Below are 19,034 nucleotides of genomic sequence, written 5' to 3' on the forward strand. Positions count from 1 at the left end.
CACATAACTATAAACTACCTGGATAGCTGCATGGAAAAGTCCAATTATTCTTTCTCATGAGAAAATGGCAAAAAGGAAAGTTAAATGTAGAACTTATCATAATTCTTAGTATCCAAGTAAGGGTTGGGCAAGGATTATTGGAGGTTTTGTTTTGTTTTGTTTTTCTCATTTTTTGAAATCTGAACTCCAATACCTATAATATTATGAGATGACTCTGAGAAAACAAACAAACACCACAAGATAATTTGCTAGAATAGTAAGAGGTTTATTTTAGGTGATTGAGTCATGTATGTTTTTTCTTCTTTCTACATTGTTATATTTTTCAGATTTTTTAAAATGATTACATATTGTTTTTATAACTAGTAAATTAAGAATTCAAGAAAAATTAATCTATAAAGTTACATTTGCTATATCTATATAGTCCATAGCAATAAATTCTGAGAACCACTCAAATTGCAACCCTCAGTCCAACCAATTAAAACCAATCAAAATAACGATGTAACTGGCAGAGACCTTAAAATACATATCTTTCTAATGATACCACTTGTGGTGCAGTCCCCATCAGAGTGGACTGGAGTTCAGGATGGGACTTGACTGGCGGTGTATGTAATCAATGTGGGGAAGCTTGGGGAAGCTGAAGAATTTAAGATTTTTTTTTTAAGTTCCTCCATTTGAAATATTCTTTCCAAATTTAAGCATTTTAAAATGGTTTACATTCTTTGCTCCACCCCCCTTCTTAAGGTTAGATGACATAATAATATTCTTTCAGAAACCCAACTACTCTCTTCTGACTTTTGCGTCTTTTCCTTCCTTTCAGGGTCAATGATTGTATCTTGCGGGTGAACGAGGTCGATGTGTCAGAGGTTTCCCACAGTAAAGCGGTAGAAGCCCTCAAAGAAGCGGGGTCTATCGTTCGGCTGTACGTGCGAAGAAGACGACCCATTTTGGAGACTGTTGTGGAAATCAAACTGTTCAAAGGGCCTAAAGGTAACAAAACCTTAAATGACAGATGGATGCTAAGTCACCAGAGACAAACCATTTGGCTAAAGTTGATGCCATAACCTACCTACGACTCACTTTTCATTTATCCTCCAACATTCAGTGTCTACCAAGAGATCTGAAACCCTGCAATAGTGGTTATTACAGGGTAAAATAAACCAAAACTCTAAATATGAACTCAGAGAAGGAAAGGATAGATTGATGTAGGAATGTCCTTATAAACAATAATAACAACCATTCATATTTTTCCTGTGAATTTTACATCTTACTGGATCATCAGGACTTGGCCTACATATTAATACTTTTGAATTTTTTGGATATAAATGATTACCCCCTCATTTGGAAAAAACACTAATGATAATAATAACTAAAGTATCCTGAAATAACAGTCATTATATTTTTAAAACACTGTTGTGATTGGTTTAATTTTGTAATATTTTTATGTGCTATACCCAATCAGTACTATATTATATCTTATACTTGCAATAGTCAAAATAAGTTAAAATTTATTTTTTTTGAAATAGTCACAAAAATTACCTCTCTTGAGTTAATTTTTCTTGAGGGAATCACATAAACAGTGAGATGAGCAATTATATTAATTTTTAAGAATAGTCCTTTGAGCTCTGCTCTTCAGAATGATGACATTTAATATTAACAGTATTTCACATAGTTTTTAAAAATCTGACTACTGGCTTAAGTATTTTAAATAGTTTAGAAGATTATGAGTGGATAGTTACTATACTCTTTTAGTAAATAATTTCTCTTTCCGTTAAAATCTGTTTAATCTCTAATGCTATATGTGATTAAAAATAACCAGCACACAACCTTCTCTGGGAGGCAGTAGTGGGTGGTATTTAAGATCTCAGATAGAAGAGTCAGACAAGACTGGATTTGAAAGCTTGGTTCTGCCACTTACTAGCAGAGTGACGTTGGTCGGACCCATCCCCTCCTTATTAAATGGGAATCATATTGGTAGCGTCTGTCCTGTGGGCTCTATGAGAATTAAGCACTAACTAAAATCTGCCACATGGTGAGCCTCTGAGCTTGCTGGTTAAAAATGTAGACTCCAGACCAAATGCTAGGTTTGAACCCTAGCTCTTATTATCCTAAAAATAAAAAGCCAAAGTGAGAGGCTGCAAGCGTTTATTTGAGATCGAAAAGAATTTCACTTCCGGGAAGCACTGATTCAGGCAGAAACCGAAATAGTGTTCCAGTTATGAGGTGAAGGCAAGGGGTATTCATGAGAAACGGAGGGGCAAGAACTACATGAATAGAAGGAAGGAATGTCTACTGGTGCTAATTAGCCAAGGAAGGATTTTCTGTAGGAACAAATAAGCTATTTTTTTTCTAGCTCTACATCATGTTGCTAATTCTAAAGAACGTCCTTAATTTGCAGCCCTCATAGTTAGGATGTCTGCTTTCCTATTAGCTTTACACACGGTTGTTTGCAATACAATGTTGGTTTGGCCCAGTCTACAGGTTATTTTGTCAAGGTTTGAGGAGTAAGACATGCAAGGCATTTCTCTGGGATGGTGGCTCTGACTGTATTTTGAAATGCCTCCATTTATGTCATTTTTCACATTCTGCAGCTCACTGGCTCTTTGACATTGGGTGTATTGCTTAAAGTCATTGAGCCTTAATTTTCTCACCTACAAAATGTGAATAATGATAGCACTTGCTCCTAGATATGCTGTGAGAATTAGATGAGTCAATTCACACAAAGTGTTTAGAATAGTGGCTGGCACAGATTGACTGTCCAAAAAATATTAGCTATATATGCATGTTATTTGGGGGACTCTTTGCTTCGTATGATTTTAGCCTTCGCAACAATTGTTTGGCAATGTAATGAAAATATTCAGAGCTTCATCATGGGTTCAATTCAAATGCATTAAAATCACAGAATTAAATCTGGGGGAAAAAGTGTGGCATTTCCATACCACAGTGTCTGGTGGTAGGAAAGAAAGGACTTTCTTCGCTACGTGTTTACTAAAATCATATTTGCAAGGTACTTTAAAGCTACATAAAATGAGCATCACACTATTTCTATTAAAAAGATATACTACATATAAATAAGATGTCAATCTTTCTACAATTCAATTACCAGCAATCATTCAGCACAGCCCTAAGGCAAATACTAGGTTTAAGCACTAAGCAAAACATCACCATTCATTAGCAGGCCTCCTGCTCGCTGAGTCACTTGGTGACCTCCAGCTGCTCAGCCAAGCACTTAAAGGCTCTGGAGGATCCACAGCCAGAACTCTGTAATTTTATCAGGAACACTTATTTTATTTTATTTTATTTTATTTTATTTTATTTTATTTTATTTATTTATTTTTTTGGATCTTTGCCTTTGATGCCAGAGCCCCCTCTGGCTGGTTTATTTAGCTCTTAACTGTTTTCTCCTTTGATCCTGGAGTGGAGCAGGAATTGCCCTGGGACATAGAAGTGGGGATAGATTAATATTAATGAACCAGGAATACCTAGACAATAATCCAATAAAAGTGCACAGGGATGGGGTTACAGCTGGTCCTGGTCTGCTGAGACTAGGAGAACAAGGAAACTGTTAGAACTAACTTAGATCCCTGGAAGCAGACTTCTGCCAAATCCCTGTAAGAGACTTGTGGGCCTGTCTGTCCTGCTGGGATTATGCTGGGCCAGTTATGCTTTGTCACACCGTCGCCATACAAAAGTCACTGATGGGGATTTGTTTATCTATATAAAGATTGTTGATTTACTAGGAAAGAAACTTTTTTAAGTCATTGTTTAAATTCTTAATGCCTCTTACAGTTCCTTGAATACAGGAAGTTCGGGATCAGAGTGGATTGAATCATTAAACTGATTCTATACTAAATCTGATGATACCTTGCAATCTTACCTTCACTTAGCACCTTGTAATTCTTTATTTTTCGATGATGATATATTTAAAAGAAAGATTTACCAATGCTTAACTCATACCATGGAAACTCTTATACATTGTGGAAGATGAAAATGAATCGGATGTGAATTTTATGGGAGAATCGGGAAATACCAATGGCAGAAAGAGACATAAAGTCAACTAACTTTAACACAAGGCAGAATGAAATCAGCTCTATGATTGAGCTAGAGCTATGATACCAATCAGGAGAAAAGGAAGATGCAGTTCATCTCAACCAAGAGAGCCAAAATGCTCCAGAGAATTTAAAATTTAACAGGTGTTCACAGGTCCTTATCTACCCTTTGTTGAGTGTGTGGACACTATCTATAGTAAGCATCAAGACTAGTTAACTGAGCTAACTAGCCTTGGGTGTGTGTGTATAATACAGCACCAACTTGATGTATTCATTAATTTAGTCCTTCAACAACGCAGCAAACATTTAGTAAATATTTATTATGGATTTGGCACGAAGCCAGACAATGAGCCTTAACACCAAAAATATAAATAGTTCTTGCTCAAGGAGATTATACTCTGACGGAGAAAACACCTATCATATAAATTAGGAAAAGTACTGTGAATGAACAAAAAAGATTATAGGGAGGTGCCAATTAAATAGTGGGACAAAGGAGATGTCTCTGAGGAAGTAGCACTTAAGCAAAACCATGAAATATAAATACAAATAGAAGTTAACCAGGTAAAGAGTGGAGGAGAGCGTCCAGATGGAAGTAAAAGCGTGTGTGCAGAAGGCCCTAACATAGGAAAGATTGTGATACCATCTAAGAACTAAGAGAAATCAATTGTAAGGGAAGTTTAATTATACAATAATGAATGACATGAAATGATATTGTCAAGGGAAGCAGAGAGGCCAGATCATGTACAGATTTGTTGACACTATTTAAAGATCTGTGTTCTTATTTCAAGTGAAATGAGAAGTATACAGCAAAATTTGCGGCACATGGGTGACATGATCAAATTTGTCATTTTTAGAAGATCATTCAGCCACTGTGAAGAAAATGCATTAAAGGGGGGCAAGAATAGGAGCAGAAATCAGTTAGTGGTTACTTAAATGAAGAAGATAGAGAAAGCTGGATGGATCCAAGCTATATGTCGGAGATTTCATTGATGCTGCTTATTGATTACCTAGATTTGGTGTGTGTCAAAACTAAGGCCATTCTCTAAATGAACAATTGCATAGGGTGTTGTTTGTGACAAGAGGAAGACTGTGGAGGAATGTCTATGGGGAACATTGGGATGTTACCCATTTGAAAAGGAGATCTCAACGAGGCAAAACTAAAGCATATCTGTCTGGACATCTTGTCAAATTAATATTCTGAATTTTCCCTTATAGTGTGTAAACTATCTGGATTTGTGTAATGCCTAAAAAATTGACTTTCTCACTTTTTATCAATAATCTTTAATATCAAAATCATGAATAGCTACTTCGGCTATTTGAACAGTTACAAGCATTTATTAAGTCTATTTTACAGACATTTTTAAAGTCCAGACTATTTTTATTTTGGGAATTCTTTTGGTTTGGTTTGTTTGTTTGTTTGTTTGTTTGTTTTTACATGTGACATAAGGTAAACAGTGGTATTCCTTATTGTATAAATAAAATATTAAGGGATTCTTTGAAACAGTGATTTGTGGCAGAATTAAGTTTACAGTTTTCTAATTCTATACCTTGCGTTTCTTCCATCTATTGTACAAATTATGAATTCTGAGATGAGCTGTTTTGTATGCAGTACTAATCTTCCCAATATTCAACTGGGATCACCTGGCTGGTGATTTGTGGCCATGTATTTCAGTGATGAATATTTGAATAATATGCAATACTGATTTAGAATGTCTTTTCTTAACAATACATAAAAATTGTCCTAACCTCGCAGTTATAGGTTTGGTCACTGCAAGCAGCTGGGGCGTCTGTGTGTGGGCAGTTGAGAAAAAAAAAAAAGCGTAATTATGTACAGGAAGCAGTGATTAGGCAAATCCATTTAGACTTGCCAAGCAACCAAAAATATGCAAGGAAGAAAATTTGAAGTATACATGTGGTTTCCCAGGAAATAGGTCACAATAAACGTCTTTCTAGTGACTTTCCCAAGAACACTCTAAGACATAAATTGTAAGCAACTACGGAATTAAACATGCACAGGTTATCATTGCTGTGGCCTATGCCAAAGATGCCTAAACCTGTATGAGAAATGAGATGGCTTCTTTTGAGATGTTCTCGTTGTTTACGGGTAATATTTAATATAGCTAGTTTAAGGCAAGTTTCTAAAACTGGAAATGTTAAAGCCATAGCTTTATTAGCATCCAAAGGTAGACTTGCTGTGGCTTTATTTTAGCCACCTTATTCTTTAGTAAAAACTGAAAGAATGCTAAAGTCTATCTAGCAACACATTTCAGCAATTCTCCTTTATTATTTTTAACAATGTTCTTAAACATCATCTGTTATCATTTCCTCATATGTATATTTACAGGAGTTATAGAGGTAGAGGTTTGTATCAGTACAAACTGAACATGCAGTGAAGATGATAGCCCTCTGCTTTAGACAAGAAGTAGCAATAACTATAAAATACACCGACTGTAAAGGTCACTTTACTAGTGGCCATTTATAATGTGTATAAGTCAATCTGTAGAGAAGATACATTTGCGGTGGTGAAGTTCCTAAATAAGTTTAAGAGCCTACGGGACCTGGAGCAAGTATCTTAACCATTTTGTGCTTCACATTCCTCGTCTGTAAAGTGGATATAATTTGAGTACCTAATTCACAATGTTATGTTCAGAATAAGAACTGTAAATTCTCAATATGTTTATGATTACCCTTATTATTATCATAATTGGCTAAATCTTGAGTAAAGAACAGCAGCAAAACACATACCCATTCCAGTGTTTTAATAGCACCTCCCATAGTTTTTTACACAATCTAGTCCTTTAAAGTCTTAATATTTCTTGAATTAATGAATTGAAAGTTATTTTTTTAATATGTAGCAATTCAGATGGAGCCAAAATATGGTTTTTTGTGTTAACTCAGATTGCTGCATGAAACTACACTACATATATAAAAAATATGTTTGGTGTTAACATTGTATGTGTACATATATCATAAATGCAGCTGTGTTCTTCTCTCTCTAGCTTGATGCAAATTTATTTCTAAGAGGTCTGAGTGTTGATGTGGCATAATGAATCTGTTTTATGAAAATGTGCATATATATTTATATGTACATATTTTTCTTTAGTAGTCCTAGTTTGAGCATATATGTCACTAGATTCCATGTGTAGAAATATCTCTAAGCATGTTGAAAACTGGTCTCACGGTGGCTCCTTAATTCCAGTTTCTACCACATACCCCTCTCTGCTGCAATCTTCTCCAGATTCTGACCTCTCCATTTATTTTAAAGATTGTCCTAGCTATCCACATTAAAAACCTCAAAGTCCTTTTGATTCTTCTCTCTTCTTTGCTGCCTTTATTACATTAGGTGCCATGTCTTTTGGAAGCTACCTCCAACATAACTTAGTCTTCTCTTTAAAATCGCTACTGCCATTACTATGGTGTTTATATCTTTTCTATATTTTTGTCTGATCTCCTATATGAGACTGCTTTGCCAATCCCTCTCTGCCATGCCTACATACCTCTCCTAGATAAATCTTCCAAAAATCAGAGCTCTATTAATTCTTCTCCCCTGCTCAAAAGTCTCTAGTGTTTTTCATTGTCACCAGGTAAAAATGCAAATTTCTTGCCACAGCATTTCATGCCCTCTATGAGCTTCCTCTTCTCCAGTGACACAATTCACTTCCAACCTTCTCTTCTCTCTTCTCTCATTCATGCATCGCCTGATCCTAGTAAGCTGGACTATGTGCAATTTCTTAAACACATGCCGTACTGCCCTGCCTCTAGGCCTTTGGTCATCCCGTTTCCCACTTTGGAATGCCTTCCCTTAGCACTGTGACCACTACCTGTTGACATACTCTGTCCTCCACTAGCCAAGCCAGTTCAAGTCTATCTCCTCCCCAAAGCTATCACTAATTGACCCAATAAGAAGCAATATTTCACTTCTAAGAACTTCTAAGATGCTTTATTCCTTCCTAAAATGCTTTATTCTATCTTCTTCTTTTGTTACCAGGCCATCTAAGCAACCTGTAGGGTATAAAAAGGATAGCTCTCTACAATGCAAATTAAGGAGATTAATAAACTCCTAATTCTAACACTTAAGACACTGGATTATGATTTCTACCCTGTCCTGTAGCTAAATTACAAGCATTTAGTAAACACTTAAAAGGAAACTACAAGCCGTAGGTTGAATCTGTGACCAAACTCTGGTTAGAAATGGGAGGAACTGAGGTAAAGAGATAGAGGAGAGTCCAAGAGCCCATGACCATCACTGTATTATGGCAAGACAGAAGAGAAACAGCCTAGATGGAAGCTGAATCATTTTACTGCTGAGAGGAGCCCCTTATGAGGGCAGCCCTGTGTTGGCCCCATTTCTTTAAGACTTTACAGAAACAGTCTGTTTAAGAGATTAGGGCAAAACAGTGTTTGAAGCAATCTAGCCCTTAGTTTAACCATCTGGTTAACCAAAAAACAATTTCTAAATTATTGAGAATTGTATTATTTGTATTAATAGTGTTCATGACACATGTATTGTCTAGTCGATTGGATATCACCTTGACATGTGTCTGATATTACAGACAATTTCTCAAATATGTAACTTGAATGAAGTTTACCAGTTTGTCAACATCTGCATTCTCATTTTCTTTCTCTAATCTGCCCTTGTTCTTCTATCTGCTCTTGTCTTTTCTTTCTCTGACAGTAATAGGACCAGAGTGAACTTCCTCAGTGTTGATATGAGGAACTCATCGACAGTTTTCATAGGTGGCCATTTGACAATCTCATTATTCTACAACTTGATTTTTGGTACAGAGTCCTAGAGCTGCATGTATTGAGCACATAAGAAATGCTCATTGAACACTAAATGAATGAAGATTTTAATTGAAAATTGAGTGTACTGCCCTTACACACAGTACAGAGATTGCCTGTCTTGAAATTTTTTTTATCCCCTCTGGCCATGGTTAGCTTTGCTGATAGTATTCTTTAACAAGTTGGACTACCTACTATCACCTGACTATGATAAATGGGAATGTTTAGGTTTAGCAAAGTTTTCAGTTGTCCAGAATTTAGGTTGTTATACCAAAGCAGTTCACCAGGCCACTGAGTAAAACCTAAACACAAAGGTTATGCACTTATTTTGATTACCAGCTTCCAACCACTTAGTGCATTGAGGGAAATCATAAGTGCCCCCTTCTTGCCATGGGGTAATTTATAATTTATTTTAATTTTCTAATGCATGTGCAAATGTGTCTCTGAATGGAAGGCACAGTTTTCTCTTTATTCAGGACCACATCCCACGTTCTGAATTCTAAGTGGTAGGTAGACCTTTTTGTGGTGAAGGGCCACTCTAAACAATGGTATGACTCTTAGTAAAAACAAAAGGTAAATTCAGCTGTTTGGCATGAGATCTCAAACATTACATTTTCCTCTCAGTGCTACAATGTTTTCAGTCCTTTTGATTTACCAAAATTGTTCCCTTGAGGACACAAGGGGATTTGCTTGAGTGCACGTATAGTACAACTTTTATTGAAATATAATATTCAGAGTGAAAAAGAAAATGCCTAACTATTTGTGTTAAGCCAGGGAAATAGTCTTCTTAGAAATAAATTGTGGCTAAATCACCACTCTCTGTCCCTCTAAAGGACAAATCCTTTTGTGAAATTGGACAAAGGGCAACATGTTCAATGAGTTCACCTTCTTCCCAGGCATTTTCTGTAGAATTTCTCGCATATGTACATAGTTAGTTTCTGATTATTTCTGGATAAAAAAGGTATGTACTTGTGGATTGGAAGTCTCCTTCTTTAAGCTAGTATTTGTTCAGTCTTCATAATGATATCTGGAAAAAAAAAAGTTCTCTCCTGAGATTCGGTAACAAATGATTTGTTCGTGAAAAAACAAACTATAGATATTTCCCTTGTAAACTCCACTGTTCTGTGCATTATAACATTATGGAAGAGTAAGACAATTGATTACATTTGCTAAATCCTTTGGTAAACTAAGAAAGGAAGCCATGCCACGCTTCTCATTTGCCCTTGGAGGCTAACATGTGGCCATTGTTTTTCTGTTTTTGTTTGGTTTTTAGTTTACTTGTTTGCTGCTTAAAGGGAGCTCGTATTTTTGAACAGCATTTATGATCAATGACCCCTTGAATAAATCCTTAAAGTCAAAATGAGTTTTACCATGAAAACTTCAGATTAAAAAATGCATTGTACTGTATATAGTTTTGGTTTTTGACATTCAAACATTTTAGAATTCACACAGCAAACACTGTTTACCTAGCTGTGAATATTTGATGAGGTAAATATTTACCTGTACAGCTTTTTTTTTAAAGTTTTAAAAGAAAATGTGTTGCCATGGTACTATGTCTATAAATCTTTCCAATTTATGATCAGCAGCAAATCAATATGATGAAAAGACTTTAGAATTTGGACCAGCACCTAAATTTAAACCTTTGCTTTACCTAACTGTTAAATAGGCATATTAAGTAACTATCTTGGCTATTGTAAGGATTAAATGAGAAATCTGGTACATCCAGATATCTAATAAATTAGATTGTTCTTCTTCCTTGTTTACTTTTTAAGCAAATAAGTGCAGAAAATAATCATCCATTCACTTAATAGATATTTTATTTCAAAAACATTTAGTAAGCCAGGCAGTTCTAAGTGCTAAATCAAAGGAATGACAGTGAATAAAGAAGTTTGGCTTTTCTCCCAAATACCATCTTAGAACAAATGACATTCACCTGCCCTGAAAAAATGTAGTCCTCTGCTGGCTGGCACTGGCTTCAAGCTAAATTCACCACGATCCTCTAACTAATGTAAATAGATTTACATTTTGGTTCCGCCAACTCATCAACCAGTGTACATGATATTCTTCTCCTTCTTTAGAACACTGAGATCCAATAAAATTAAAGTGCGCAGTATTTTTTATTCATGGACCTTGACTCCTAATTCCTTTGGCTGTCAGTCAAAAACATTGTACTACATGGACTCTGTCTCTGAGCATAATTCAATTGCAGATAGATATCTTGGACATTTTATCCCTTATAGAAAAGTTAATAGGAAAAGATAAAAATAAAATCTTTATTTTTAATGTCGATAATGAACGCTAACATAGGGATTTTTTAAACATATGCTATGGGTTAGCCAGCTATGAGATCCCACCAAGAGTCTACTGAAAGTTTGAAATTTGCACAATGAGATTATATTAGGAAAGGTGAGAATTATCAGCCAAGGCTAAAAGGAGAGAAGATAGGAAGAAGGAAGAATAAAAATAACAAAGAAACACACAAGGCTCATTTTTCCAGGTGAGTCAGTGCCTTATTGTTGTGAGTGAAGAAGCCATATAATTTGTTCCATAAAGACCATTAGTCTTATGAAAAAGCGTTCAATAATTGCTTTCCAGGAATCTAAAACTATGTATTGAGTGCTCCTAAGTAGTTGAATCATGTGGGAAAATTTAACCTTCATAGATCCATTCATTTGAAGCAAGTGAATGTGGTACCAGTTTATAAAACAAAGAACAAAAACCTTAAGAACTTTGATGAGCAAGAATTCTGAGGTGTCAAATATTTTAATCTCTCAAAAATCATTCACTCAAGTATTTAACAAATCATTAATTGAGTACCTTCTGTCTATGAGGCTAAAAGTTGGGGATAGAGACATTGTGTGCCCTTAAGGGGGATGGGGGTGGTAGTTCCAGTCGAGTACATGGAATGTACTCATATGTATACATAGACAATTACAATTACAACACCACTGGATAGATATATACATAGGATTTATAAGGAAGCCTTGACCAAGTTTGCAATTTCTGCTCTAATGCTCTGGGAAGAAACAGCTTTCTAACGCTGGTGGTAGCTGTTCAATTGGGAGCCTGCCCCAATCATTGGATTTATTTTTACCATAATTGAGCTGAAAACTGATATTCCTTTAAAAATTGTCCATTACTATTATTTCTTTCCTGTCCAGCTATGACGAACAATTCTGTGTAGGAGAACCTTTCACACATTTCTGGGTTACTCTCAATCTACTTTTAGACCTCTCCTATTAACCATTCTTGATACATCATGATTTTCAGACCTTTTATTTTATTGTTTCCTATGAAGTCCATCCTATGAATTTTCTCAACTTCAGCAATATTTCACCCAAGTAACAATACACAAAACTGTATATAAAGATCCTTCGATATGCTTGTAAGTACAGACAATGGTGAGCAGAATTCTGTATATGAGCTCCATACTCTGCTTATGTTCATATAATGTAAAATTGTGTTAGCTTTGTTTTTAAGACATTTTGTTGGTTTATATCAAAATTATGGACAGTTAAATATTTCATATAAACTAGGTTATCAAATATATTTATTTAGGATAATTGATTTTAGTATAAATTAAATTTATAAATTTGTACTTATTTCTATTAAATGCAATATAGTTGAACTGGGCCTAGCATCCAGTGGTATTTTTTACCTTTTCAATTCATAATCAACTTATATCTAAAACAATGTAAATCATAGCTGTGATAAAGGACATATTTCAAGAAAGTTTGCATGGCTGACAATATATTTTTTGAATCCTTAGCTGGGTCTAGACACCTTGGGCCACCAGCTCTTTTTCTCAAAGCTCTGTAGCTCCTGTGTAGTAAAGCTTGAAAACAGTCCTCTCTCCCTTTATTTATTTAAGTCTGTGCTCATTGTGATTATCTTAAGCTTTGCTCTTTGCTACTAATCTCAGTGATGTATTGATATAATTCTTAATAGTAATTCAACAATTCCTATACGGGTAGCTGCCTTTTCTTCATTTGTGTCAATTATAGGTAACCTGAAGGTAGATAGGTGGAATTCTTAGAAACAAGATGAAATTTGGTAGGGATACCTATTGCTAGCATACATAGATATGAAAGTGAATCCCACATATATAAGAAAGACTGGGTTTAAAAATAATAGGTAGAGATAAAAATCATGCCTATAGGGAGTTTTCCATCTAGCAGAATGTATACACTACTGAAGAACAGGTGGCCAGCTTATGAGAGCAGGTTAATCTTATCTACTCATAGATATTCTCTCCTCCAATAACTCACAAAATGAATAAAACATAAGGAAAATCAGTAACAACAACAACACAAAAATGTTTGCTAACAATGAAGAAAAAAGACAACCTAAAAGTCAAGGAACAGAAAGAAGCTACTCATGATTCATACTATAGAATAACATAAGAAAATAAATTCAGTAAAACAAGTACTGAGAGACAAAATGATAAAATTATAGACTGAGCTGCAAAGAAAAAGGAAGGAAGGAAGGAAGGAAGGAAGGAAGGAAGGAAGGAAGGAAGGAAGGAAGGAAGGAAGGAAGGAAAGAAGGAAGGAAGGAAGGAAAGAAAGAAGATGAATGAAGCACAACTTAATGTAATACACTTACAAAACTGTGACAAAGGAAAAGAAGAGTGGCAGAGAGGCTTAGAAAGGCTAGGTGCGTCCCCACCCCTTTTCCCTTCCTGAAACTACCTTGGTGATTGACAAAATCCTGAGACTTCTCACTGATACCACTAAATCTGGAGAAGAGTATACAGTGAGCTGGTGGCCTTATCTTTTCTCAAAGTGTTTGGAACTTGCTGTTGGGAGAATCTAAAGTAGGGAAAGTGAGCAGTAATGCTGATATCTTCTGATGGAATTTAAACTTGTGTAGCCATACCATGAACTAGAGCAATTACCCAACTAGATGCACCTTGATGTTGGATATTTAATAAGAATCTCAAAGGACAGCAGAATTTGCGTATTCTAAGAAAAATGGCACACTTGACCTCAGCTTCCTCTGATCTCTCTTCCAACTCCTTCTTCAACTATTGCTTCAGGTGCAGAAAGTGATTAGAATAGAAAATATGCAGATCACTCCCCCCCATCCCCACAATGTAACTGTGAAGGAAAACCAAAATGATTATACGTACGAAGAAAAGGGTAAAATAGTCACAAATACTATATAAGAGCAAACAGTGTCTGATTGAGCTGCCCAAGCATGAGCAAGATGACAAACATTTAGTAACTCTGTAAACATACCACAGTCAAAACAAAAAATGAAGCAGCATTATTGTAATCGAGTTTATTAAGCACTAACTATGTTAGGCATTGCTGTTTGTGTGTGTGTGTTTTTCCCCTTAAGTGTATATAGTCTATCTCTTTCAGTCCTTGTAAGACTCCCCGTGAGGTACTTTTATTACATAAGCATATATGAAAGTTCACTAACATGCCTGAAATCATGGTGTCATGTCAGAGCGAGGATACTAATCTTAGATGTCAGGCTCCAGAACCCATGCTTTTAACCCCTCATAACCTGCCAAAAAAAAAAAAAGAAGAAGAAAAAAGACAACCTAAAAGTCAAGGAACAGAAAGAAGCTATTCATGATTCATATTACAGAATAACTTAAGAAAATAAATTCAGTAAAACAAGTACTGAGAGACAAAATGATAAAATTAAAAAATGAGCTGCAGAAAAAAAAGAAAGAAAGAAAGAAAATATTCAGACCTACAGATCCCAATAAAGGGCCTAATATCATTATTACAAAATCTATAGATATATATTGTAAACAGTAAGAAAAAAATAGACGTCACTGAGACTAGTGGCAAAGAGCAAAGCTTAAGATAATCATGGAGAGCACAGACTTAAATAAATAAAGGGGGAGAGGACTGTTTTCAAGCTTTACTACACAGGAGCTACAGAGCTTTGAGAAAAAGAGCTGGTGGCCCAAGGTGTCTAGACCCAGCTAAGGGTTCAAAAAATATATTGTCAGCCATGCAAACTTTCTTGAAATATGTCCTTTATCACAGCTATGATTTACATTGTTTTAGACATAAGTTGATTATGAGTTGAAAAGGTAAAACAGTTAACTTTATTTGTGGTGATAAACCAAAGCAAATCATCCAAAAAGGATTTCAAACAATTAAAGAATGCAATAAAGTGGCTAGTTATAAAATTAATATACAGAAATCAACAGCATATAAATATATGCAGATATATAAACTCCATAACCAATTAAAAGATATAATGAGAGAAAATATATATATTTATAATCGCATCAGAAATTGTCAACACTTAAGAATAAACATGTGAAACTTTCATAAGTAACTTTAAAAGGCTACTAAAGAACATATAAGAAAAGAACACCATAATATGTCATTGGAAAGAAAGATGAAACATCAAAAATTATCAATTTTCACTCTTATGCTAAAATATTAAAGCAAAATTACCAATGAAAAATTTTAAACAAGAAAGGTTCTAAAGTTCATATAGAAAAACTAATAAGCAAGAAAAGCCAAGAAAATTTAGAAAAAAGAATAATAATGAGATAGTTCCTAGCCTACCAGGTATTTAAAAATATTATAAAACTATAATAATTAAAAAGTGAAAGGGTATGTCAAAGTAAAAGACTACAAAAATTTGAAAATGGACAAGAAACAGAAATGTAGTATATGATAAAGATGGCATTTTGAGTAAATGGAAAAAGATCAATTGTTTAATAAGTCACGTGGGGAAAACTGCGTCTACCTAAAAAAAACAAAGTTGGATCTCTACTTCATAATCTAAAGAGAAATAATGTAACAATTAATTTTATTATTTTTATTTATTTTATGTTATTAAAAAATAAAGCATACAACTACAAAGGCAAAAATGGGTAAATTGAACTATATTAAAATTAAGGACTTTTCCTCATTAAAAAAGAAAGCCATAGAGTGAAGCAGTTATTCCCAATAAACCTATCATACCTTTGTCTGATGCTAAAAGTTACTCATAATGAAAGAATTGCTAATTAAAAGTACAAGATAGCACTTTTCAATTTGTCCACATTCAAAAACTGTGACAGTGCACTTTGTTGGCAGGTGTGGTGGAAGAGGCTCCCTCACATATTACTCTGTCATCTTGGAGAACATTGTTAAATACCTCTAACTTTTAAATGCTCAAACTATAGTGATTCTACTTCTAGGAATTCACCATGTAAATGAACTTGTATATGTGTGAAATAAGAAAGCTAATTCTAAAAATGTCCGTAGTATCCTCCCCTCAAAAAATGACAATCTAAATGACAAAAGAAGAATGGCTACAAAAATTTCAATACATTCATATAATACTATCCCACTGTAAGAAAAAAAAAAAAAAAGGGAGCTCTGTATGTACTGATATAGTGATAGGGAACAAAATTCCAAATATGTTGTTAAATGATATACATGAGGCATGCAATATAATAATGCTTAATCATTTGTGTAAAAGAGAAATGACTATAAACAATATACTTGTATATACATAGAACATATCTAGAAAAGAAACTGCTAGGTGCCCAAGTGAAAGACACTGGAGGAAAATTTACCATTTTTTTTACTTTCTTTTTTTTTAAATTAAAGTTTATTGGGGTGACAGTTGTTAGTAAAGTTACATAGATTTCAGGTGTATCATTCTGTAATACATCATCTATATATCACATTGTGTTTTCACCACTCAGCGTCAGTTCTCTTTCCATCACCATGTATTAGATCCCCTTTGAAAACTTACTTTTCATCTGTGTACTCTTTGTACCTTTTGGATTTTCTATCATGTAACCATATTACATATTTTAAAATAATAAAAAAATAATTTTAGAGAAAACACAGAAAGTTTAGAAATAAAAGGATAAGCAAAGATGCACAAAGGGAAATATCATGGCAATATTAATACTAAGCAAAACAGAATTCACAGTTTAAAAAAGGTTGTCATTTATTTTCTGGTTATAAAGACTGAAAAGTATTATATATAATGAAATGATAACCAGTCATAAGAAATAACATTAACATTTATAAATCCAAAAGTGTTAAAAATACATGAGGAAGTGGAAAGAAAGATCACTTATTATACAAGTATACCCTGGAAAATGTTTGGCTCTAAAGAGAAATGCTAAGTGGATTCACTTCAGTTCAGTCAACAAACATCTAGTTTAATATCTCTCACCAGGGGCCAAGGAATATAGAAATAAAGAAGACATTTGTGGGGACAGAGTCCCAGAGAGCAGTTTCCAGGCTCTCGGCCTCACGTGGAAAGGTGCTGGCTCGGGTAGTAGATGGCCATCAGCTGTAACCAGTTAGTCACTAATCTAACTGCCGTGGCTACACTTGGGGATTGGTTGGTTGGCAGAGAAGCGGCCGGCGGATTGCGGCTAGCAAGTTCAGTTAGCAAGCGGATTCTGGATTGCAGATCGTGTTGATCCTACTTCCTGTGTCTCGCCCAGCCTCCAGCAAGACTGGGGTATAAGAAGACCTCTCGTTGAGGTACTGGCAGGTGTTTGCTTTTGTGTCTCAACCAGCTGCTATCGAGGATATAGTGGTATGACTCCCCTATCTATGGCCCCGTTGTTGTTCCTTTTTGGCCTCACCATATCCTGCCTTCTTGTGCGGGGAGCAAGAGCTGAGACCCTGCATTACAGCATTCCTCTCTCTTTCTATGTCCATGATATAATTTTTATTAGTCTTTAAAAGTACAATCCTTCAGTCAGAACTACTTTGAACTATCGTGTTTTATATTTAAATCCATGTTTATGTTTCCCTGAAAATAAGATCTTACCAGAAAATAAGCCCTAGCATGATTTTTCAGGATAACATCCCCTGAACATAAGCCCTAATGCAACTTTTGGAGTAAAAATTAATGTAAGACCTGGTCTTATTTTCAGGGAAACACGGTACTTATATATAATAGTCTGAACAGTCTCTCTTGGACCAAGGTGCATCAAAACTATCATTTCCCTGTCTTTCAAACCTACTGTTGGTTTTTGTTTTTTTTCTGTTTTTCCATAAAAAAGAAACTATGATGAATTGTGTCTTCAAAAAATTTCTACTGTTTATTTTTTTGATAGTCGATTCTTTCCCAGGTGTTTGCACTTTGATTTTCTGAGGAATTGAAGCAGTGCATGGTTCTTTTTTTTTTTTTTTTTTTTTTTAAGGAGAGTGATGTTAGAACAAAAGGTGCATAATTTTCAGAACTATCTTCACCCGTGCCTAAATTTAAAATAAAATAAAATTGATATTTGTTTTATTTGTTTAATAGGAAGCTAACCCTTTGAGACTCTGCATTTATATATAGTCAGTAACAAAAACATCTTTTAGGTCTACTATCACCTGGATTCTTCACTGCTCTGTATAACTCATCAGTGTGTTCATTTGCTTGATTATCTGTCATACACATTTCTACTCTAGATCATTACTGGCAACAGCGTTTTCAGATGGCCCCAGCAAGACTGGCGGTGATCATTTCCTGATGGTTCCCTTAGATCAGGCTTCAGAAGGGTTTTTCTTTGGATGAATCCTTGGAAGCCAAATATGACAGTAGAGTGTCTGGCAACTCACCAACTGGTTAATGAGATTGAATTGCTCCCTTCTCACTCTTTCCTTCAGCACTTGGAAATTAGTCTCTATTCATTCACAGAAGGTGCCATGACCCACTCAATGAGAAATCATGCCTGGTTACTTTGTTCATTAACTTGGTATGGTTTCTCATTATTAGAATTCACAACTTTTATCTGAAACTTTCTCTTGGGACTTTTCTTAAGCAAAGTCTTGCAATTTAAGAAAACTGAAGAAGAACAAAAATCATTCTGGACATTAGTTGTAAATTCAGTACAATTTCTCAGGAACAAAACATATAACTGTTAAGGATAGTACCAGGGTCTATGTAGCTTTACTAACAATTGTCACCCGAATAAACTTTAATTAAAAAAAAAAAAGAAAGAATCATACCAGGAAATATAGAATAACTGATTGTGAAAAGCTTCAACTTTTTGCTTCTGCCATTTGTATTCCTGATGACTTTGAGTTAATATCAGTGACAGGATTGGGTGGGACATCTGTTAGAGTAGATAGAACATTTGATCCATTGAACAATGTTTTATAAAACAATTTGAGGCTTCTGGCTTCTTTTTTCTACCTTACGTTTCAAGTCCTAGCAATAACATTTCATTTTCATTAAACATATCAGATATTTTTCCAGGAAAAAGCTACTTTGGTTTTC

General features: G+C 34.8%; 1 protein-coding gene across 27 annotated transcripts in view; it reads left to right on the forward strand.

The window, feature by feature from the left end:
* DLG2 (discs large MAGUK scaffold protein 2) overlaps window positions 1-19,034 on the forward strand; it is a 1,894,072-nt gene that overhangs the window by 1,356,212 nt on the left and 518,826 nt on the right. For all 27 annotated transcript variants that reach the window (XM_088791538.1, XM_088791536.1, XM_074335659.2 and 24 more), the window contains one exon: window positions 818-987. In XM_088791538.1, the coding sequence (XP_088647664.1) occupies window positions 818-987 (170 nt within the window). The remainder of the gene's footprint in view (window positions 1-817; window positions 988-19,034) is intronic.

Source organism: Rhinolophus sinicus, chromosome 14, assembly GCF_057876585.1.
Source record: "Rhinolophus sinicus isolate RSI-liver-muscle chromosome 14, RSI-T2T, whole genome shotgun sequence".
NCBI lineage: Eukaryota > Metazoa > Chordata > Mammalia > Chiroptera > Rhinolophidae > Rhinolophus > Rhinolophus sinicus.